We start from the raw sequence: 17,730 nt of genomic DNA on the forward strand, positions 1-17,730 counted from the left end.
ACGACAGAGCTAATTCTGTCAAGGAGGATGTGTATGTGCAAGAGGAAGTGCATGAGCACATGTCTTGTGTGTGTTAGCATGCACGTATGTGAGCATTGAGAAACCTTTGTCCGTCAGTTGTATACATTTGATCATCATCATCTGAAATGGTAGCATTGCTCCTGTTAACAATTTGTGGGTATGAATTATTTATATGCCTGTATGGAATACAGGAGTGATTTCGGAACTAGTTTAATCACAATACTTGTTTCTGTTGGACTTTCTGGACTGGTTTTCTAAAACATTTTGCGTGCAGCTGTTTCTCGCTGTGTGTGTCTCGCTCTGTGCTTATTACTCTGGGTTTTGGGGGTCTTTTTTTTTCTCTCCTTTTTTTTAAGCTGTTTGAAGTTTTCTGCTTGCTTTGATGTAAAAATCAAAGAATGGTTTAAAATGCTCAGAAGCATTTGTAATTCTAAATTACATCTATTAGGAGTTGAGCAGCTGTCTTTAACTCTTTGTTAGTAACATGTAGCTGCTTTTTGCTTTGGGTCTGTAAGTTTTGAGTCATTTGTCTTGAGACAAAATCATGCAGAAATCAGTCACAAACACAAGCTGGCAAGTAGAAAATATTAACAATTTTGGAAAGTTGAGTCTTTCAGGAATGTATTTTTTTAACATAGCATTTGCATATTGTGTCTGTCACTTCAATATCAGCATTCCATCAGTACGTGTATTGCATTTGTTTGCTGCGTCTTTTGTTTGTTGCGTCTTTGTTGCATTGGTATGTTGCATTGATGTGTTGAATTGGTTTGTCTGTGTGTTGCATTTTTTATCACATTTCTATTTTCACCATGGTTAAATCAACAGAAGCATGCAAATCCGGTCTTTGATCTTGTGACTTTGCATCCAGACTGTGACTGGAACAGAGAATAATTTTCAACAAATTTTGATATCCCACATCCATGGGTGGAAGCTCAGTCTGAATCGATCCTGAAATATGCCAGAAAAGGTTAAGAGAGAGAGACTTTCCCTGCTTTGCCCTTCACCTTAGGTTGAGGTCACTGTGGTGCTTTGAAAATCTGAAGGTGTTGCATTTGTACACATGCATGTGCATGGACAGTGTGCCTGTACATGCATACATGCACGCCACATGTGCACACACACACTTGTGCACACTGAATACGAAAATATCTTCTTTCAGAAAAAATTGTTATGTATTGTCCAGTATGTATCATGCATACATTTGTTTAGTGCCTAAGGTCAATCAGCAATGTAGGGTGTATATCATACATATGCTGCTGCAGTTGTCATGTAATTGAATAGTGTGTTTGTAATTGTGCAAGTAGTTTGTGCATGTAATTGTGCTGTGTGTTTGATTCTGTCTCGAGGACAAGTGTGTATTGTGCTGTGTGTAATGTGTTAGTGTAACTGGATGGTATGTAATCAATCAAGTAGTGTGTATATTTGTAACATAATCATACAGTGTGTACGACTCTCTTATGGGCAACACAGTTGTTTTATTTGTACTTGTGTATACTTTTTTGCCTTTCTGTGCAAGTGCTGACTGTTGAAGATTGCAATCTATGATTTAGTTTGTTCGAACTCCAATCTTAGACAGAGAGTGCTTTCATTTATTACAGTTCTTGGCTCTGTCTTTGTAGCTTTATCTCTGTCTCTTCTATGTTCGCTGCAAGCTTTACCTCTCTGTTCCGAAGCAACCAGCAGTTGCAGAGGTAATGTTTACGTGTGACCGATGTGAGTCCCTTTGGATGATTGGTTTTTTTGATGCAAGAGGATTTTTTTTTTTTTTTTTCAATTGCCTGCACAATTTTTTTTTTTTTTTTCAATTGATGATGCAATATTTGGTGGTTTTCTGATGTCTCAGTTGCTGATTTTATTTTGTGAACATTGAAGTTCTTGTGGTATAATCTTGTTGGTTGTGGTAGTTATGAAATTCTAAAAGTTTTAAAGATTTTTAAAAACAAAACAGAAAAAAAGGGAAAAACATGTACAAATAAACTACACCAGTAAAATCACCTTTTATTATTTTGAGTAGATCTATAAGTCATTATTGAAAATTTGGTGAAGATTGATAGAAACCAGCAACCAGTTATCTTCAGAAATTAGGTTTTGATGTTCAGTGTTTTTTGGGGTTTTTTGTCAGATTTATAAAACAGATTATATCTTCAACTTTAAAGAAGAGTTTCTGAGAATGCATTGTTGCAATTAGTATGACTAGGTTTTTCCTTTTCTTTCCCATTTTTCTTCTTCCCTGTTAATGATTTAAATCAATCCTCTCTCCACTACATGTATTTGTGCTTGTATCTTCTTATACTGCTGTAGTCATTTCCGTTGTCTCTGTTTTGAGCATGTGTGTGTATGTGTGTGTGCGCGTGCGTTCATCTCTGTGTATGTGTGTGTGTCTGTCTGTTAGTGAGTGAGAGAGAGAGAGAGAGAGACTGTTCGAAATAAGGAGAAAATTAAAAATTATTTTGCAGCCTTTGTGCTGGCTTTGGTCTAAATGTATATAAATATATGTACTTGTGTTTTTTCATTTGTAGTGGTTATTTGTCTTTGAATACTGTCATTCACTATAAAAAGCTGCATTATTTCTGACTTGAAAGCCTATGATTATCTTTGGTTGGTAGTAATTATGTACCTTGAATGAATTTTGAGATGTCTTACTGTCACTGAGCTTGTTCCAGTTAATTAAATGAGTTTGTGATGATTGTCCAGTGCTACTCTTTCCACACGCACCCCCATCCACCCTTTCCACTTCCCCATCCCTGAACAAGATATCTTGTTTTATTTGTGCATTTCGTATTGTTCTTTGATGAACACTTCAGATGCCTTGGTTTTTGTTTTGTTTGTTTTTTTGTTTTTGTTTGTTTTTTTTTTGCATGTGTGTTTTTGTGTGCAGGTGTGTATGCATATGCATGTGTGTGTGTGTGTGTTTGAACAGTTCTGATATCCAGTTCTTGTGAGAGAGAGAGAGAGAGAGAGTGGGGGAGGGAGGGTGTGGTTGTACTGGTGAATCACACCTCTTGAATCAGGATGTTTGTCTGATGCTTTGTTTCAGTCGTTCTAATATGTGGGTGTGTGTGTGTGTGTAACTGTAAGCAGGGCTAGGAATTCCCAGATAGTTTTTAGTTATCCTGGGGACAAGTAGATTAAAGATATTTACTCGTCACCCCAAGTGGATGACAACAAAATCTACTTGTCACTCCAAGTTTCTGCCTCCCTAAGTAAATAATAAAGACAGGGTAAATAAAAGTAGCCTCCAGTAGTTCAATGTCAAGTCAGCAAACACAGTATATTTAGGTAGTAAGTTTTATAGGAAAAGAAAAATCAGGATGGGTGGTGGAGGTGTTAAAAATGAAAAGAAAAGGAAGATGCGATAGGTTTGCACCGAAGCTGGCAGTTTGGTCTTCACCGAATACAGTCTAAAATTGGTTGCCCAGCAGACAACAGGAACAAACAGTTCCACATGTTCACCACAAGTTTTAATTGTCCCAGATAATTGGATTGATGGGTGTTACAAGTCCTGGTAAGACAGAGGTTAAATCAAAGGAATAAGCATACTGGATCGTCACACCCATTGCATTGTGTTTTTTGCTGTGTGTGGGTGTGATTCTTTGATATCCTGTCCTGAATTAGATGGTAAAAGCATTGTCAGAGTGTTTGGGTTGATGGAACATCTGTCATTAGCACTTCTTTTAGGATTGTAATGTTGCTGGTGTGTGTGTGTGACGTTTGTGAGTGTGTGTGTGAAGTTAATGTGGTTTTGTTGTTGTTGTTGTTTTTTGTGTTTGCCGAAATGAACCAGACTTTCTTCATCAATTTTCTCTCGGCCATTAGTTACTTAATCTTTTCTCAGTGGTATTTCCTTTCTTTGTTGTCTTTGAATTTCAGTTTCTCATATTTCGCATTCTGTTTTTCTTTTCTTTTTTTTTTCTTTTTTTTTCCCAAAATGTTCAAGTGTTCGAATGTGAGTTTGTAAAGTAAGCATTAGTATTGCAGAAATTGATTTTCATTTATCAGAGGCTGTTCTTCTATGACTGTATGGATTTAACATGGAAGAGTTTTGATATAGTTTTTTTTTTTCCCCTTAAGGGATGAAATGATTTGAAACTATTTGTTTTCCACCCTGTTATGGTAGATTTCGTAGAGACAGTACTTAGAAGGAATTGTGAAAATCAGATTATTCGAGTATCTTCCTATTTGATCCATTTTCGTTTCTCTCTTTTTTTGGTTTTTTTTTCTCCAGTCTTTTTATTTTATTTTAACAATTCAAAAAGGTTTGCACCCACAAAGGAGACAGTCATCTATATCATCCTATAAAAGGAAATAAGGAGAGAAGCTCAGGGCAAAATTGGCAGCCGACAGACCAGCATCATCTTACACATGTGACCGCTGCGACAGAGACTGTCTCTCTCACATGGGTCTCTACAGTCACAGGCGACGCTGCTTGGTCCAAGCAGACAGCCCAATTAGACATTAGGTCGGATATACCTATCCATGGTCAGCCATGACCGAAGGAGGCCTACTACTGGTTGCTATCGTTGAAAATGTTCAAAGGCCGAGATCCAAAATTGGATTAGAGCAGGAAATTGGTAATTTGCACAATTTTATGTTACGATATAAAGGGTACTACTAAAAAAAAGTATGAAAGAAAAAAAGATGCAGGTTTTGTTACCTCAGTCATAAACATACTGCTGTTTTTCACACGCACCAGCCTTCAGTTCTTTACTAAAATATCATCTTTTCAAAGCATGTTTGTAAGCATCACCAGCCTCTTCTACAACATAGTCCCATCCCAGCCAGATCACTTAACCCATTCAGCCCTTGGGGGTTTACTGCCTCCGCAGGCTTCCCTGCCATATGATAGTCAGTTGTGTCCGACTATGACCATCAGAACAGCAGAGGAGGCAACTGCTGTTCCGACTATTTGGGCTAGAATTTGATTATGGTGGAGAATGTCTTGCCCAAGTTACATCCACACTCTCTTGGCCAAGAGGGTTTTAGGACAGTCGGCGTTGGGATGGTTCCCAAAGGCCAACCAGCCCACAAGGCTGCAGCACTAAGAGCCAGTGCAATTTTGCCTTCTAGTTAGAGAGTCATAGTCCTTCACAAAAGAATAAGCTGTAGAAGATTTCCCATTGACTGGAGAAACCATTGATAATACAGTTCTCACTTTGCTGTTGACCCAAATGTAAATTTATGTCAATCTATGATATAAGCCTAGTGTTGGGCCATACTGACATGGAAAAATGCTGAAATCAACCATTTTTTTCCCTCCAGATTAACATGTGTGGACACAGCCAACGAGTTCCCTTTGCCTGCAGTTTATGCATATGTAGGAACATGGAAATGGTTATACTAAAACACAGCTTGAAGCTTGAGCATTGCTCAGGTATTGGGCTGAATGAGTTAAGCTTGTAAAAGATATGAGAGGGTTGGGGGGGGGGGGGGGGGTAGGGGTTCAGTAAGATTGGTCTTGTGTTTGCAATGCATACCTTTTTCTGTCATGTAAAGATCCCAGATCTCTTAGAAAGGGCACAGTACAAGTGTACATCATTATTGCTGTTATTGAAAAGAAGGAAGAAAGGGTGTAGTCCTTGTGACCTTTAGCAACATACTTAGCTTTCTCCTGTTGTCCGTAAGATCAGGGTTAGACATGGTCACCATTTTTGTAAACAGATGGCTCAGTTCCTTAGTCAAGTCATTTGTCACTGATGGGTGTAAAACTTGGCGTTGTGCAGAACGGAATCAGGACTGCAGTATTCTCCCCAGCTGTCCTCAGCCTCAGCCAGTGGGCGTCCCAGGCAAATGCCGTGAGTATATATATTATAATCATGATGATGATACAATCAGGGTTTGTACTGAGACATGGAAGTCTTGGAAACATGAGAGAACCATTCCCAGGGCTGGGAAAGCCTTGGGAAAATATGCTTTGCCCTTCAGGATCAGAAAAGTCTTGGAATGTTAATAAAACGTTTAGCCAGTACCATTGAACAAAGAGCTTAATAATGCATTGAAAAAAAAAATGGGGGTGGGGGGGGATGTACATGGATACCAGGACTGGTCTGGAAAAGCTGGGAAAAGTGTGGAATTTTGTTTGGTCACAGAACCCTGTAATAATAATAGTGTTTATATAAATTCAAGCATTGTCCAGAATATGACTTTATTTTAACCCTTTTGCTGCCAGGAAAATAGGATTTGAGTGAAATATATTTGCCTGGGTTTTTTCACAAAAAGACAGGTATATATTTTCAAAAACTTATGTGCTCTTTGTTATTGGAGAAAGACCCATAAAAGTATATATTTTCTTAAAGGTAAATGAATAAAGAATATAAAACACACAATGTTTTCCCATTTTATATCATTTCAGTGACTTGCTGTTGTTTTGAAATCAGTGTTTTGTTTTTTGTCTCATTTTCAACTTGTTCATTACAAACATTAATCAGGTAATTTTCACTAAAATATATTTTCTGGACAGATGGATAATATCTGTGCACACAAATTATACTAGAACAACCACAAAAAATAAATAAATAAATAAATAAATAAAAAGAGACAGATAGATACACAATAAATTGAGACTTCTTCAAGTGATAATATGGATGTGGGGCCATGTCCCCTCAGTCTCCACCCTTTCCTCTTCACCCGTCTCACAGTCACTTCATCCAGTTCTCATCAGACCACGTTGGCTGAGTGCCAAGAAAATTGCTCTCACTGTGTCCTGCTAATAATTCTGTCACTTTCTGTCAGCTGCTACAGCTGTACAGCCGGCATCACTCACTGATAGTTGTATCTTGGCCAGTCTCTTGATTACTTCCTTTATTTTCTACCAAATCAACCTGTAAATGTTCATCACTGTCTTCTCCTTCAAATTTACGCTTCAATTCTTTCTGAGTATCACCTAAAGAAAACAATCTTTGTTTATTTAGTGCACTATGATGGACATGTTGCTGAGCGAGAGAGGAGAGGAGCCAGGCAAACACTGCGGCAGTAACCCAACCAAAATGTTCAAAGAAAGGACTGCGTCATGACGTAGATGGGGTTTCTAGCTATGAATAGAATCTAGAAATATTCCCCAAGCTCAAGCTACTGGTACAAGACTGGCCCTTTTTCGTGTGGGTGAATGTATATTTTGCTCACCCTGAAGTGGTGGAAGTGTTGTGGTTGTGTCTTATGTTTTTTTGTTCATGTTAACGAACTCAATGCAAACCAGGGAAAAGTCAGAATATTTCAATTACGAGTTATCTCATCATTGTGGCAGCGAAGCGTACATGCTTGCGCTGACGAGTTATCTCATCATATAGGCAGCCTAAGGGTTGAAGAACTGATTCAGATATTTTTTTTCATGATGAAGGCATTCATTATGTGGTGCTGATTATATGTATCTTGTGTCACCAGTGGTAGGAAAACACAGCCCTATCTTTAGTGTTTGATTATGTGAAAATGACACAGGGATAAGGGAATGAAGGAGGAAGTAGTACAGCTGATAACAAACAAACAAAAATATATAAAAGGAATAACACAGACAATCTCTCTAATCTTTTTGCTGCAGGATCAGTATGTCATCAACAAGACTGGCCCTTTTTCGTGTGGGTGAATGTATATTTTGCTCACCCTGAAGTGGTGGAAGTGTTGTGGTTGTGTCTTATGTTTTTTTGTTTGTGTTAAAGAATGTGATAAAGGCTGCTGTAGTGTCTAGAGACTCCAAGCACCGTTTGACTCCACTTGAGTCGGCTCAGAAACACTCCTCTTCAATTTATTTCTTGGCGTCTGTCTTTTTTTTCTTTTTTTCTTTTTTTTGTGTGCTTCACCTTACACCCCATTTGAAATCCATCATCCTTTACATGCGAATATCATTTTATTTTGAAAAAATGCTCGTGATGACACACTTTTTTTTTTCTTTTTTTTTTTTCCCTAATCCAGACACATCTTGAGGGGCTTGTTTGTAGAAAAAAAATTTCCCCAAAAAATGTTTTTCCTTGCACAAGACCCACTGGTGCAGACTCCGGCAGAGGTCTGATTCCTATCCTGTGCAAACCACTGGTCAACCCACACAGAGAAAATTGAAATTAGCTGCAGCTAGTAGCGTCACTATTCCCCCTAAAAATTTCCCTTCTAAATTGTGGTATGTATGTTGCAGGTCTGCAAATGACCGTGACCCTGACGGGCTGAAGCCGCGGTCGTTGCGGTTCACATGGAGCATGAAGACGACCAGCTCCATGGATCCCGGGGAGATGATGAAGGAGATCCGCAAGGTGCTGGACTCCAACAACTGCGACTACGAGCAGCGTGAGCGCTTCCTGCTGCTGTGTGTGCACGGGGACCCGAACACGGACAGCCTGGTGCAGTGGGAGATGGAAGTGTGCAAGCTGCCCCGCCTCTCCCTCAACGGTGTGCGCTTCAAGCGCATCTCAGGCACCTCCATAGGCTTCAAGAACATCGCTTCCAAAATTGCCAACGAGTTGAAGCTATGAGAACGGCCTGGGGTGCTGGGTTGGGTGGGGGAAAAAGAACAACCTTGTCTTTATTTGTTGGGAGGTTGGGGTGGGAAGGAGGGAAAACAAATGTGATGTGTGGGGGAGGGGCCGGGGGGTATATTTTTCTAACTAGGAGATACAGTTGTACAGTTCTCTCTGTGTAAGGAGAGGATGGTGAAGTGAACATTGTTCTGTGAATGTGAGTGAAGGAGATAGATGGATGCATGCAAAGACGTTGCGGTGGTGTGTCTCAGTAAAGGAGGTAGCGGTTGATAAATAAATGGATGACAGATGATGGGCTGATGTATTTCTCAGCAGCAGCAGTGCGGCTGTCTCAGACAAGTGTTTGTACGTCACCAATGTACTGCCTCGTGTCTGTGTGTGGGAGGTGGTGGTCAGGAGAGATTTCTTTCCCTTTTGTACTGCTGGAATGCCGAGCTGTGTCTGATGCATGTCGTGGGCCAGGAATGAGCTTGAAGTAGTGGGCAGAATAGGAAGTGGGAGAGAGGGCCAAGGTGGTGTGGGGGGTGGTTGAGTTGAAGAGAGACGTGATGTGTGTGGTTAACCTGAAGCCTTGATGAGAAACTGGAGGTGTGTTGTGGGTCTGGAGTGATAGTGTAACATCATGGTGCATTTGTAGGGTGGTTTTCATTTCTTTCTCTTTTTTTTGTTTTATTTTTTGAGATAGCCAGGATGATACAAATGATGAGATCCCCCCCTTCCTCCTTCCCCCTTCCCCCATCTGCCCCCAGTCAGGTGATCTCGTATATATAATGATCATTGAAATAAGGCGAGGTATATATATATATGTAATTCACTGCTTCAGTTGAACATGGAAAAGCTGACATGCTCTGAAATCATCACCAGCACGTTGATATCAAGGCTTCCCTGTTGCCCTCTCTCTCTCAATGATCTGTATGGATCAGTTAGTTTTCAGCTCATCTGCACTTAGAGCGGTCGGTTTGCTTTCTTTCTGTGTCGACCAGTCATGATTAGGAGATAACTGGCTAGGCATCGGTTGTGGAGTTACTTTATAGTCTGAATTCACAGTTTTGAGCTGCCAGTTTGGATCTAGATAGACAGCAGTATGTGGGCAGTCAATGAAATAAGTATGTGGAGACCTACAAAATAATGAAATGAAAAATGAGGGTGGGGTGGGGGGGGACGGTATTAAAAAAAAAATTAAAAACAAGGGAAAAAAGACGGATACCACATTAAAGTTGCTTTTCCTCGGTTGGACAAAGTAAAAAATGTAGAATGAAGTGATGAAATGATTTATCCTAAGAAATGAAAAAATGGTATTTGAAAAAAACAAGGTAACAGTTCTGTTCAGAGCATCGCTTTGGAAGAAAGTTGGGGGTGGGGAGCCTTTTTTTTTTTTTTGCTCTTTTTTTCCTTTCATTTTTTTCTACCTCTCTTTCCCCCTCCTGCCTGAGTTGAGTACATTGTGTTCTCTGTGGTAATTGGAGAGGGAAATGAAGCTGAACAGAAGACATGTTTTTTTCTTTTCTTTTTGTTTTATAAAGAAATATGTGGTAGTTGGAAGGGATGTATTTTTGCAGCACAGTTTTTTTCTTTTATGTGTTTGGTGGTTGATTGATATGAGACAGACAGGGGAAACTTGAAAAATCAGGGAAGTTTTCTCTTACATACATGCAGTGTTGTGAAGCTGTGATAACAGACTTTTGAGTTCACCCACAGGTTGTGGGAATGAATCATGATATATATGATTATGAACGTGAGCATCTCCATTCGTCATGGGCCGATATAAAACAATAATCTGTAATGTGTGAACAATAATCTGTAATGTGTGAGTGATTTGAGTGTGATGGGACCTTTTTTATGAGTGTACATAATTTACAGTAGCCTGTGTTGATTTTTTTTTTTTTTTTTTTTTTTTAGGGTCAGAATGGGCAAGGGGGAAATAAAGTGTTCCATTGTCCTTATGGTAGATTTGGTATCTTCTGAGAGTGGTGTGTTTGTGTGAAGTTGAGCAGTTGAGGAGCAGACAAGATGTGTAGCAGCTGAGGAGCAGACAAGATGTTTGGGCCTTTCTTCAAAAAGCCAAGCCCTGTTCTTCCTGTCCACTGGTAGAAAGTGGTGGTGGGGGGGGTTTTGGTGGGTTTTTTTTTTTTTTCGGCTGGGGCACAGGGTGTGTGGGGAGGTAACCTAACTGTACAGTCTCGTTTTGAGAAGGGAAGATCGATGTTTGTAGATCTATAAAAATAAAATAAATAAATAAATAAAATGTAAGTCTTCAGATTTTCAGCTGAAATGTATATTTTTTAGTTTTTGTTGTCTTGTTTTGTTTTTTTGGGGGGTGGTTTTGTTTGTTGTTGTTTTACAGCTACTCTACATTTAGCCTTTAAGAGACAAATGAATAAACAAAAGCAAAAACAAAAGAAAGAAAAAAAAAGGAAGAGAAAAATTAGGGAGGTGGGCTGGATCCATGTACTTGAGGAACAAGCTCATCTTGTCACCAAGGAAAATAGTAGATCCTGTTTGACAAAGGTTGCTGTCTTCAGTTGTGTACCAACTTTTCAGGAAGTCGGTCATGTAAGCCACTACATGTTGTCAGTGATGGTCCCTGAACTCCCTTCTCTCTCAAGCGTGTTGCGCATAATGCAGTCTTGTTCCATGCTTTGCTGGATTGGGGCTGTTCTTCTTCAAGATGGTCCAAAACTTCGTAGACTTCAAACTGGCCATCTTGGAACTTTGACAGCAAATCACAGAACTGGAGTGATTGTGTACCTTTTGAGAACTGGAGGCAGTTCCTGAATGTTTGTGGACAAGTGTGGACTTGTTTCAATGCTGCAAGTCACCTGTGGGCTGCTTCAGACATGTGTCCTTTTCTTAAGAAGAGGACACAAAATAAAAGGTGTCTTTTCTGGGCCCTCCACCCCTTTTCCTTTTCCAAAGCCATTGGACAACTTCTTTCTGTCAAATATTACTAATTATGGTTGATCTTTCTGTCAAATATTACTAATTATGGTTGATTTACTCCTAATGTTCTCTTATGTATATTGTGTTCTCTTGCCATTTGTAGAGCATTTCTGATATTCCCTATATTGGAGTTGATTTCTAACTTTTTTCAGAGAAAAAAGAAAAGTTGAGGTGTGGAGGATTTTCAGACAGATTTTTTTTTTTTTAAAATCTGTTTATATATTAATACTTTTCCAGTATTTTTTATCTTCAGGATTTTGCTTATACAGTGACAAAATGGTTAAGTACATCAACCAAAGTGACTGATTTCCAGTGGAATTTCAGTAGAGTACAACATGTAAATTCTCTTAATTTCACTGAACTGTGGCAGTTGTTGTGTCTTGAAGAAGAGAGCTGGTTGTCTATTTAACCTTTTCTAACTGAAATGCTCCATGAGACTGGGGTAGGGAGGGCATAGACCAGAGACATGCACACATTCTCACAGTTGTGTATGCATGCGCAGGCACACACAGTGGAGGGGGGGGGGGCATATGGAAATGCAGACCTCGCTTAGTCCTGTTAGTTAGATTCAGAAGAGACTCTTTGACAACTTGCTTTGAGTGAAATATGTAATTAGGACAAGGAAAACTGATGATGCTCTGATTTTATTTGTTTTATGCCTTCCTTCCCAGGGTAAATTGCTACTGGATTCGGTCATCTGTTCATCATGGAGTATCTGGAACATGAATGCAGTGTTATGAAAGCATGTCCTGTTCATGGTGAAATTTTGGGGGGCATTATTTAACTATTGATTGATGTAGGGTTGAACTGTGGCAGGAACAATCTGTCTCTTGTGAATACCCATGTCAGCAGTGTATCCTCTTGTCATCCACCTGAACCATCACCATATCCATAGTCTGTGTATGTATGTGGAAATCACCTTGGTGGAAAGCAAGCTAAAAACCTTGGACTTATATCTTCTTCCCATGTTGGCGACAATAACTATCTCCTAATTCATTTAACAAACAGTTCTGGATGTTTTGCATCCTGACAAGAGCGTTTGCACTGCTTGCATGTTCAGGGGGTAAAAAATGCTTATTTAGAACACCACTTCACCTCTGCTTAATGAAACATGAAAACTAAACTGGCAGACAAAGCACATACAAACAAGTCAAGCATTTGCACTTTGTTTTTTGTTTTGTTTTTTTCTCCTTGTGAACTTTCTGCTGGTTCATGGAAGAGTGTGGCCACTGTATTCATCACAACAGCACTTGATGTTGGTGTAATGTCTTGGACTGTTGAATAGGTGAAAGGTATGGATCAGTTTGCACACTTTGTTCACCTTGAAACTGAAAACTGAAACTGTTACTTGGAAAAAAAAAAAAAAAAAAGGAAGGGGGGCTCTGTCAGGTCTCTGAAGAAGTAAGAAGCTCAAGATAAGGTTTGGAAAATATAATGATTTTGACCAGGGGGTTCAAATTGTACATGTTTTAGTAGTTTGTTCACATAGTTTAGCAGATTGCAAGAGATGAGAGAGAGAGAGAAAACACACATTTGCATTGTGTGTGTGTGTGTGTCTTTTGCCAGGCTCAGAATTGTAGGAAATAAATTTTTATGTTTTGTAGCTGTTTTAAACTCCATAGTTCTTCTCTTTTTTTTCAGGTAGTCTTTTGTTGTGGATTGTGCAGGTCAGGGCACATAGGGGATGTACTTAACAATAGAATTCTGGAAACGTGGATGGAGTGGATGATCAGTTATGAGTAAGATTGTTGACAAGGGAAAAGATCACAAGACCGTCAGTGATCATTGAGATGTGATAAATTTATTGATTGGCATTTCCACAAGCACCAGGTCTGTTCACAGTTAAAGCAGTTTTTGTTTGTTGTTGGTTGGTTTTTTTGTTGTTGTTTTTTAACTCCGAACATGGATCAAAGCATGAAGAGTGGTTCCCCAGTCTGCTGTTCATATATGTGTAAGTTTGCAGACGCAGCTGGAAAGGAACTGGCAGCAGAGTGTTTCTACTTGGTAAAAAATTCACAGCCTGTTTGCCAGAGGCTTCCTTTCTAACATCCTGTTGTGTCACTGATACTGTACCATTCAGACAGGATAGACATCACACAGAAATATCACCAAATATCCAAACTTTTTTTTCTTTTTTTTTAAATAAATATTTTATGTTAGCTTGTGGTCGGTATGACACAGCTGTTGAGCAAAACAGAAATATTAAACTCCCTCAGGATTGCAGAACTAATACAAACATTTTGTAAGCGGTAAACCTTTCTGGAGGACCGGAAGATTGTGAGTGCCAGTTTCAACATAGTTTTCCAGGTCCATTGTTAACCAGTCATAATTGTGCAAGGTCCATGTTAGCCATGATTGTGGAAGGTCCATGCTGGCCAGTCAGGACTGTGCAGAGGTCCATGTAATATGTAAAGCAATCAAGATGTAAACAGTGTGCTTACCACATCGCTGTCTTTTCTTTCTCAGTGTTGGGTGCCATCATGCATTTTTTACCCTCCCTTTATCTGATGCCTTCCCCCTGTCCCGACTGCTGGCGATCCTTCTGTGTGTGTGTGTGTGTATGTGTGAGAGAGCGAGAGGTGTTGGATGTGTCTGCTGTCACCCCCCCCCCCCCCCCACACCCCCCCACACCCCCTTCCCTTCCCCCCACTCAAGTGTGCCTTGCAGGACCACCAGAGGATCTCATTTATTTCATTTTCTTAGTACCACCACGTCAAACTTGCATACGTTTGCACATAGTGTGCATTGCAGCAGGGGCTGTGGGCAGTTGAAGTCTCCTGTCTGCTCATTGTGGTTGAGGTTTATGTGGGAGGAATGGCTGATAGAACTCTGCATTTTGTTCCCCTTTCTAGCTGCCTGTGACAACACCCTGACCCATAGTCACCACCCGACCTACACTTTTCTTTAGCTGTCGGTGACAAATTGTCGTAATTGTTCACTCCATTATTTGTGACAGAATTACCGTAATTTACTTGTATACTGACACACACACCAAGATCATTGCCTCTCTTCTTTGATAAGAATTTATAATACTGAACACATTTTTCATAATTTTAAAGAAAAAAAAAATAACAAAAAAATAACAAACTTATTTGTGATTGGTGTATCTGAAAATTGTTCATCCATTTTTGATAAGAAATGAGACTCCTATCATCAGGGAAATCTAAAAGTCAGAAAAGAAAAAACATTTGTCACCTCATTTGCATCCCATTTAATTGTTGATCTCTGTTAAAGGAAACTAGTGCTTATGATATAATAATATTGACATGTCTGTTGAAGCAAATGAACTGTGAATATTGTATGATCTCTCAGTTTATTGAACGTAGATGTGTAGTTAGGATTGTGAGGCTACATGAAACTGTGCAAATGTGATTATGTATGTGTGTACTGCTTGCTGTATATTGCGATACTGATGAGATTGCCCTCAGGTCTTGGCAGTGAGCAAGCTTAACTTGCTATTCATACTTTTTAATCAGTGTATATTTTGAAGTCTCGCTTTTTAAATTCTTGTTTTATCATTGGGATCTTCCACTTTTTTCTCTTCTTGCAGTAAAGGCTTAAACATATTGAGAAATGACAGTAACCAACTTTGTTAGTTCCATTCAGAAACAGGTGTAGAGTATTGATAAATATTTTATTATTGCTCTTGATGTTACACTGGTCTCATATGGTTCAGGTGTATTTGCAACTTGAAAGCTACATTCCATGAGTGGCTACAACTTTGCTTAAGCTGTCAGCCTTTTTTCTTTTTCTTCATGAATGGATTGCTGTTGTGGGTTGTTTGGGTTTTTTTCCACCTCAATTCTTTGTCAATGGAATAGCAGAACTGAACTGTAGCTTTCAGTTTCACTTGAACACTGGTCATAGGTGATACCTCCTTTCGTGTGGTTCGTCAGTCTTGATCCTGTTCCTGGTTTCCATATTATGCTTAGTGTCTAGGTTGAAGAAGTAAAGTGATCAGGGATTGAGAAAGTTAAAGAGAAAAGCATGTAATTAAGAGACTATACGTTTGTGCTTCAAAAATAATGTATCAGTGATAGAAAATATGTTTATACAGACATCCCATGTCTGTGGAACAAAGAATATGATTGCGATATAGCCTGGGTTTTTGTTGGTTATTTGTTATTATTTTTCTTCTCCCCATCACAATGTTACAGTAATTTAAAAGAGTCTATCAGTGAGACACAGTCCTCTGATTGCTCAGCCAGCATCTTTGTTGGAAACAATAACACTTGTCTGCTACATAAAATGTGCTGTAAGCAAATCTTAACATAATAGTTATTGGCAAAAATAATATTGGTTCGGTTTCACGCCAGTGTATCGAGTATCAGCCTGATAACTGCATTTGTTTGGATGTTATTCAAGTTGTCTAATGCAGTGAGGATGTGTCTGTTCAACAGATTAGACTTTGGTGTGATAAAAGATGATGCTGTGTGTGACATTGGAGCTAAAATGAAGTGTACATAGTTTCGGACGTGTACATAGTTTCAAAGCTGTGTGGATGATTGATACATTAAATTTATAAAGCACTTCGAATATATGTTTTCCTCCACATCAGGAATATGTGTTGCAGCACAGTTATATTGTGGTAGACAAGGAGAGAATGGCTTCTGACAGTGTGTGTGGTTTTTAGCAGCATGCTTGTAATCTGTACAAGTGGGTGGACAAATGGAGTGAAACAAGCACATGTAAACAATGCAAACTCATCTATTGGCACATGGAGTGGCTGTCAGTGTAGCGTGTACGTGAGGGATGCATGTCAACTGCCGGCAGAGTGCTCTCCTTTGTAAATAAAAGTCTGAGAGATGGTGCATGATTTTTTTTTGCAGAGTGAGAGAGAATAGATAAGTTGTGTGATTATGATTATATTTTAAAATATAAATTTCTTTCTCTCCCCCCCCCCCCCCCCTTTTTTTATGTTAATTTAAACAGAGAGGCAAAAAATCTGAACAATGACTGTGAACATGGCACCATTGTTGTGGAGAGAGGTGGTGTTTGTGGGACAATTAAAAGTGTGAATGTTGGTTTGATTGTCATGGGTTGTGAAATGCTTTTACTGATGTGATGCAGAGTACTTCAGCTTTTGTGGATGGGTAAGAGAGAGCGAGCGAGCGACATACAGTATGTGCACATACTGCAGTCTTAAAAATGCGATCTGCAGTGAGTTTGTTCTAGCAAATAATTTGTCTGGTATGAACCAACGTGTTTTTAATTAACACCAATGTACTTTTCAAACAATAAGAAATGAAGAATTGATAAACTTTTACCTCACACCTTTTGGGTTTTCTGGGTTGTTTTTTTTTTGGGGGGGGGTGCATTACACAGCACTTTCAAATTTTCTGTGTCCAAGAGAAATAAATTCTCATATATAGAAAATAAATAGAAATAAATGTGAATTGGTTGGCTAAAGCATGCCGAAGTTTGAAGAGGAAGTTATCGGCTGTAGGTACTTTATTTTTTTCCACATAGGCGGGTAGTAATTTGCACAGGACAGGAATCAGACCCCTGCCAGGGTCTGCACTAGTGGGTCACGATAAAGTGTGTGTAGTTAATTTCAAATTTTTCTTTCCTCCACTTGGTCATTCAAATAACTGGAAGACAAAAAAAAAATGGGGTGGCAAAACAAACCTCTTACTAAAACAGTTAAGGAATGTTTGCCACACCACTTGTAGACAACAAATAGATATGGCAATTTTCAGACATATATCACTTTTATTTTCATATTCAATCTGAATGCACAAGGAAAGGGGAAAAAATTGCAATAATTTACAATCCAAACATGCACACAATGATACACAAAGGAAAATCAAAGTTTTTTTACACCATAACTGTACACAATTATTCACAATACTGAACAAAATGCAGCCGGAACTGCATCATATCTGACCAAACCATTAAAACTGATCATGACGGTGCTCTGCCTCTCCAGTATGACGATGCTTCTGCAGGCACAGTGAGTTTGTTTATTTACAATACACCCTACACCATGAATGGTACAATTCTCACAATACTTGCTTTTCATTTGTGTCTTTTTCTTTTTTTTACTGATAATAGAGTTTAAGAAGAAAAAGAATACAGGTGTGTGAATCCTGTACCTGAGATCGTTATGAGGAAGGGTTAAATGCTATCATTTAGATCTTTCCATATAACAAACTTCTTCAAATTGCAGATGAAAAACACTTCTGTATCGGCCAACATCTGCATTGTTTGTGAATGCGGGGGGTGGGGGGGGGGATGCAGATGTAAGAGTGACTGAGTTACAACAATTCCTTTCTCCACTCATATTGCTTCCCCACCCTCAAAACAACCA

The 17,730-nt window shown here is 39.1% G+C and overlaps 1 protein-coding gene across 10 annotated transcripts in view; it reads left to right on the plus strand.

Moving 5' to 3' along the window:
* The window catches only part of LOC143296432 (MAP/microtubule affinity-regulating kinase 3-like), a 62,664-nt gene extending 46,220 nt beyond the window's left edge, over positions 1 to 16,444 (plus strand). For 8 of the 10 annotated variants that reach the window (XM_076608353.1, XM_076608359.1, XM_076608360.1 and 5 more), the window contains 2 exons: positions 5,742 to 5,813; positions 8,141 to 16,444. In XM_076608353.1, coding sequence (XP_076464468.1) covers positions 5,742 to 5,813; positions 8,141 to 8,474 — 406 coding nt within the window. In that variant the 3' untranslated portion in view covers positions 8,475 to 16,444. The remainder of the gene's footprint in view (positions 1 to 5,741; positions 5,814 to 8,140) is intronic. The other 2 variants (XM_076608356.1, XM_076608362.1) reach the window with 1 other exon arrangement.
* Positions 16,445 to 17,730: the final 1,286 nt, after the last annotated feature.

Source organism: Babylonia areolata, chromosome 21 (genome assembly GCF_041734735.1).
Source record: "Babylonia areolata isolate BAREFJ2019XMU chromosome 21, ASM4173473v1, whole genome shotgun sequence".
Classification (NCBI taxonomy): Eukaryota; Metazoa; Mollusca; class Gastropoda; order Neogastropoda; family Buccinidae; genus Babylonia; species Babylonia areolata.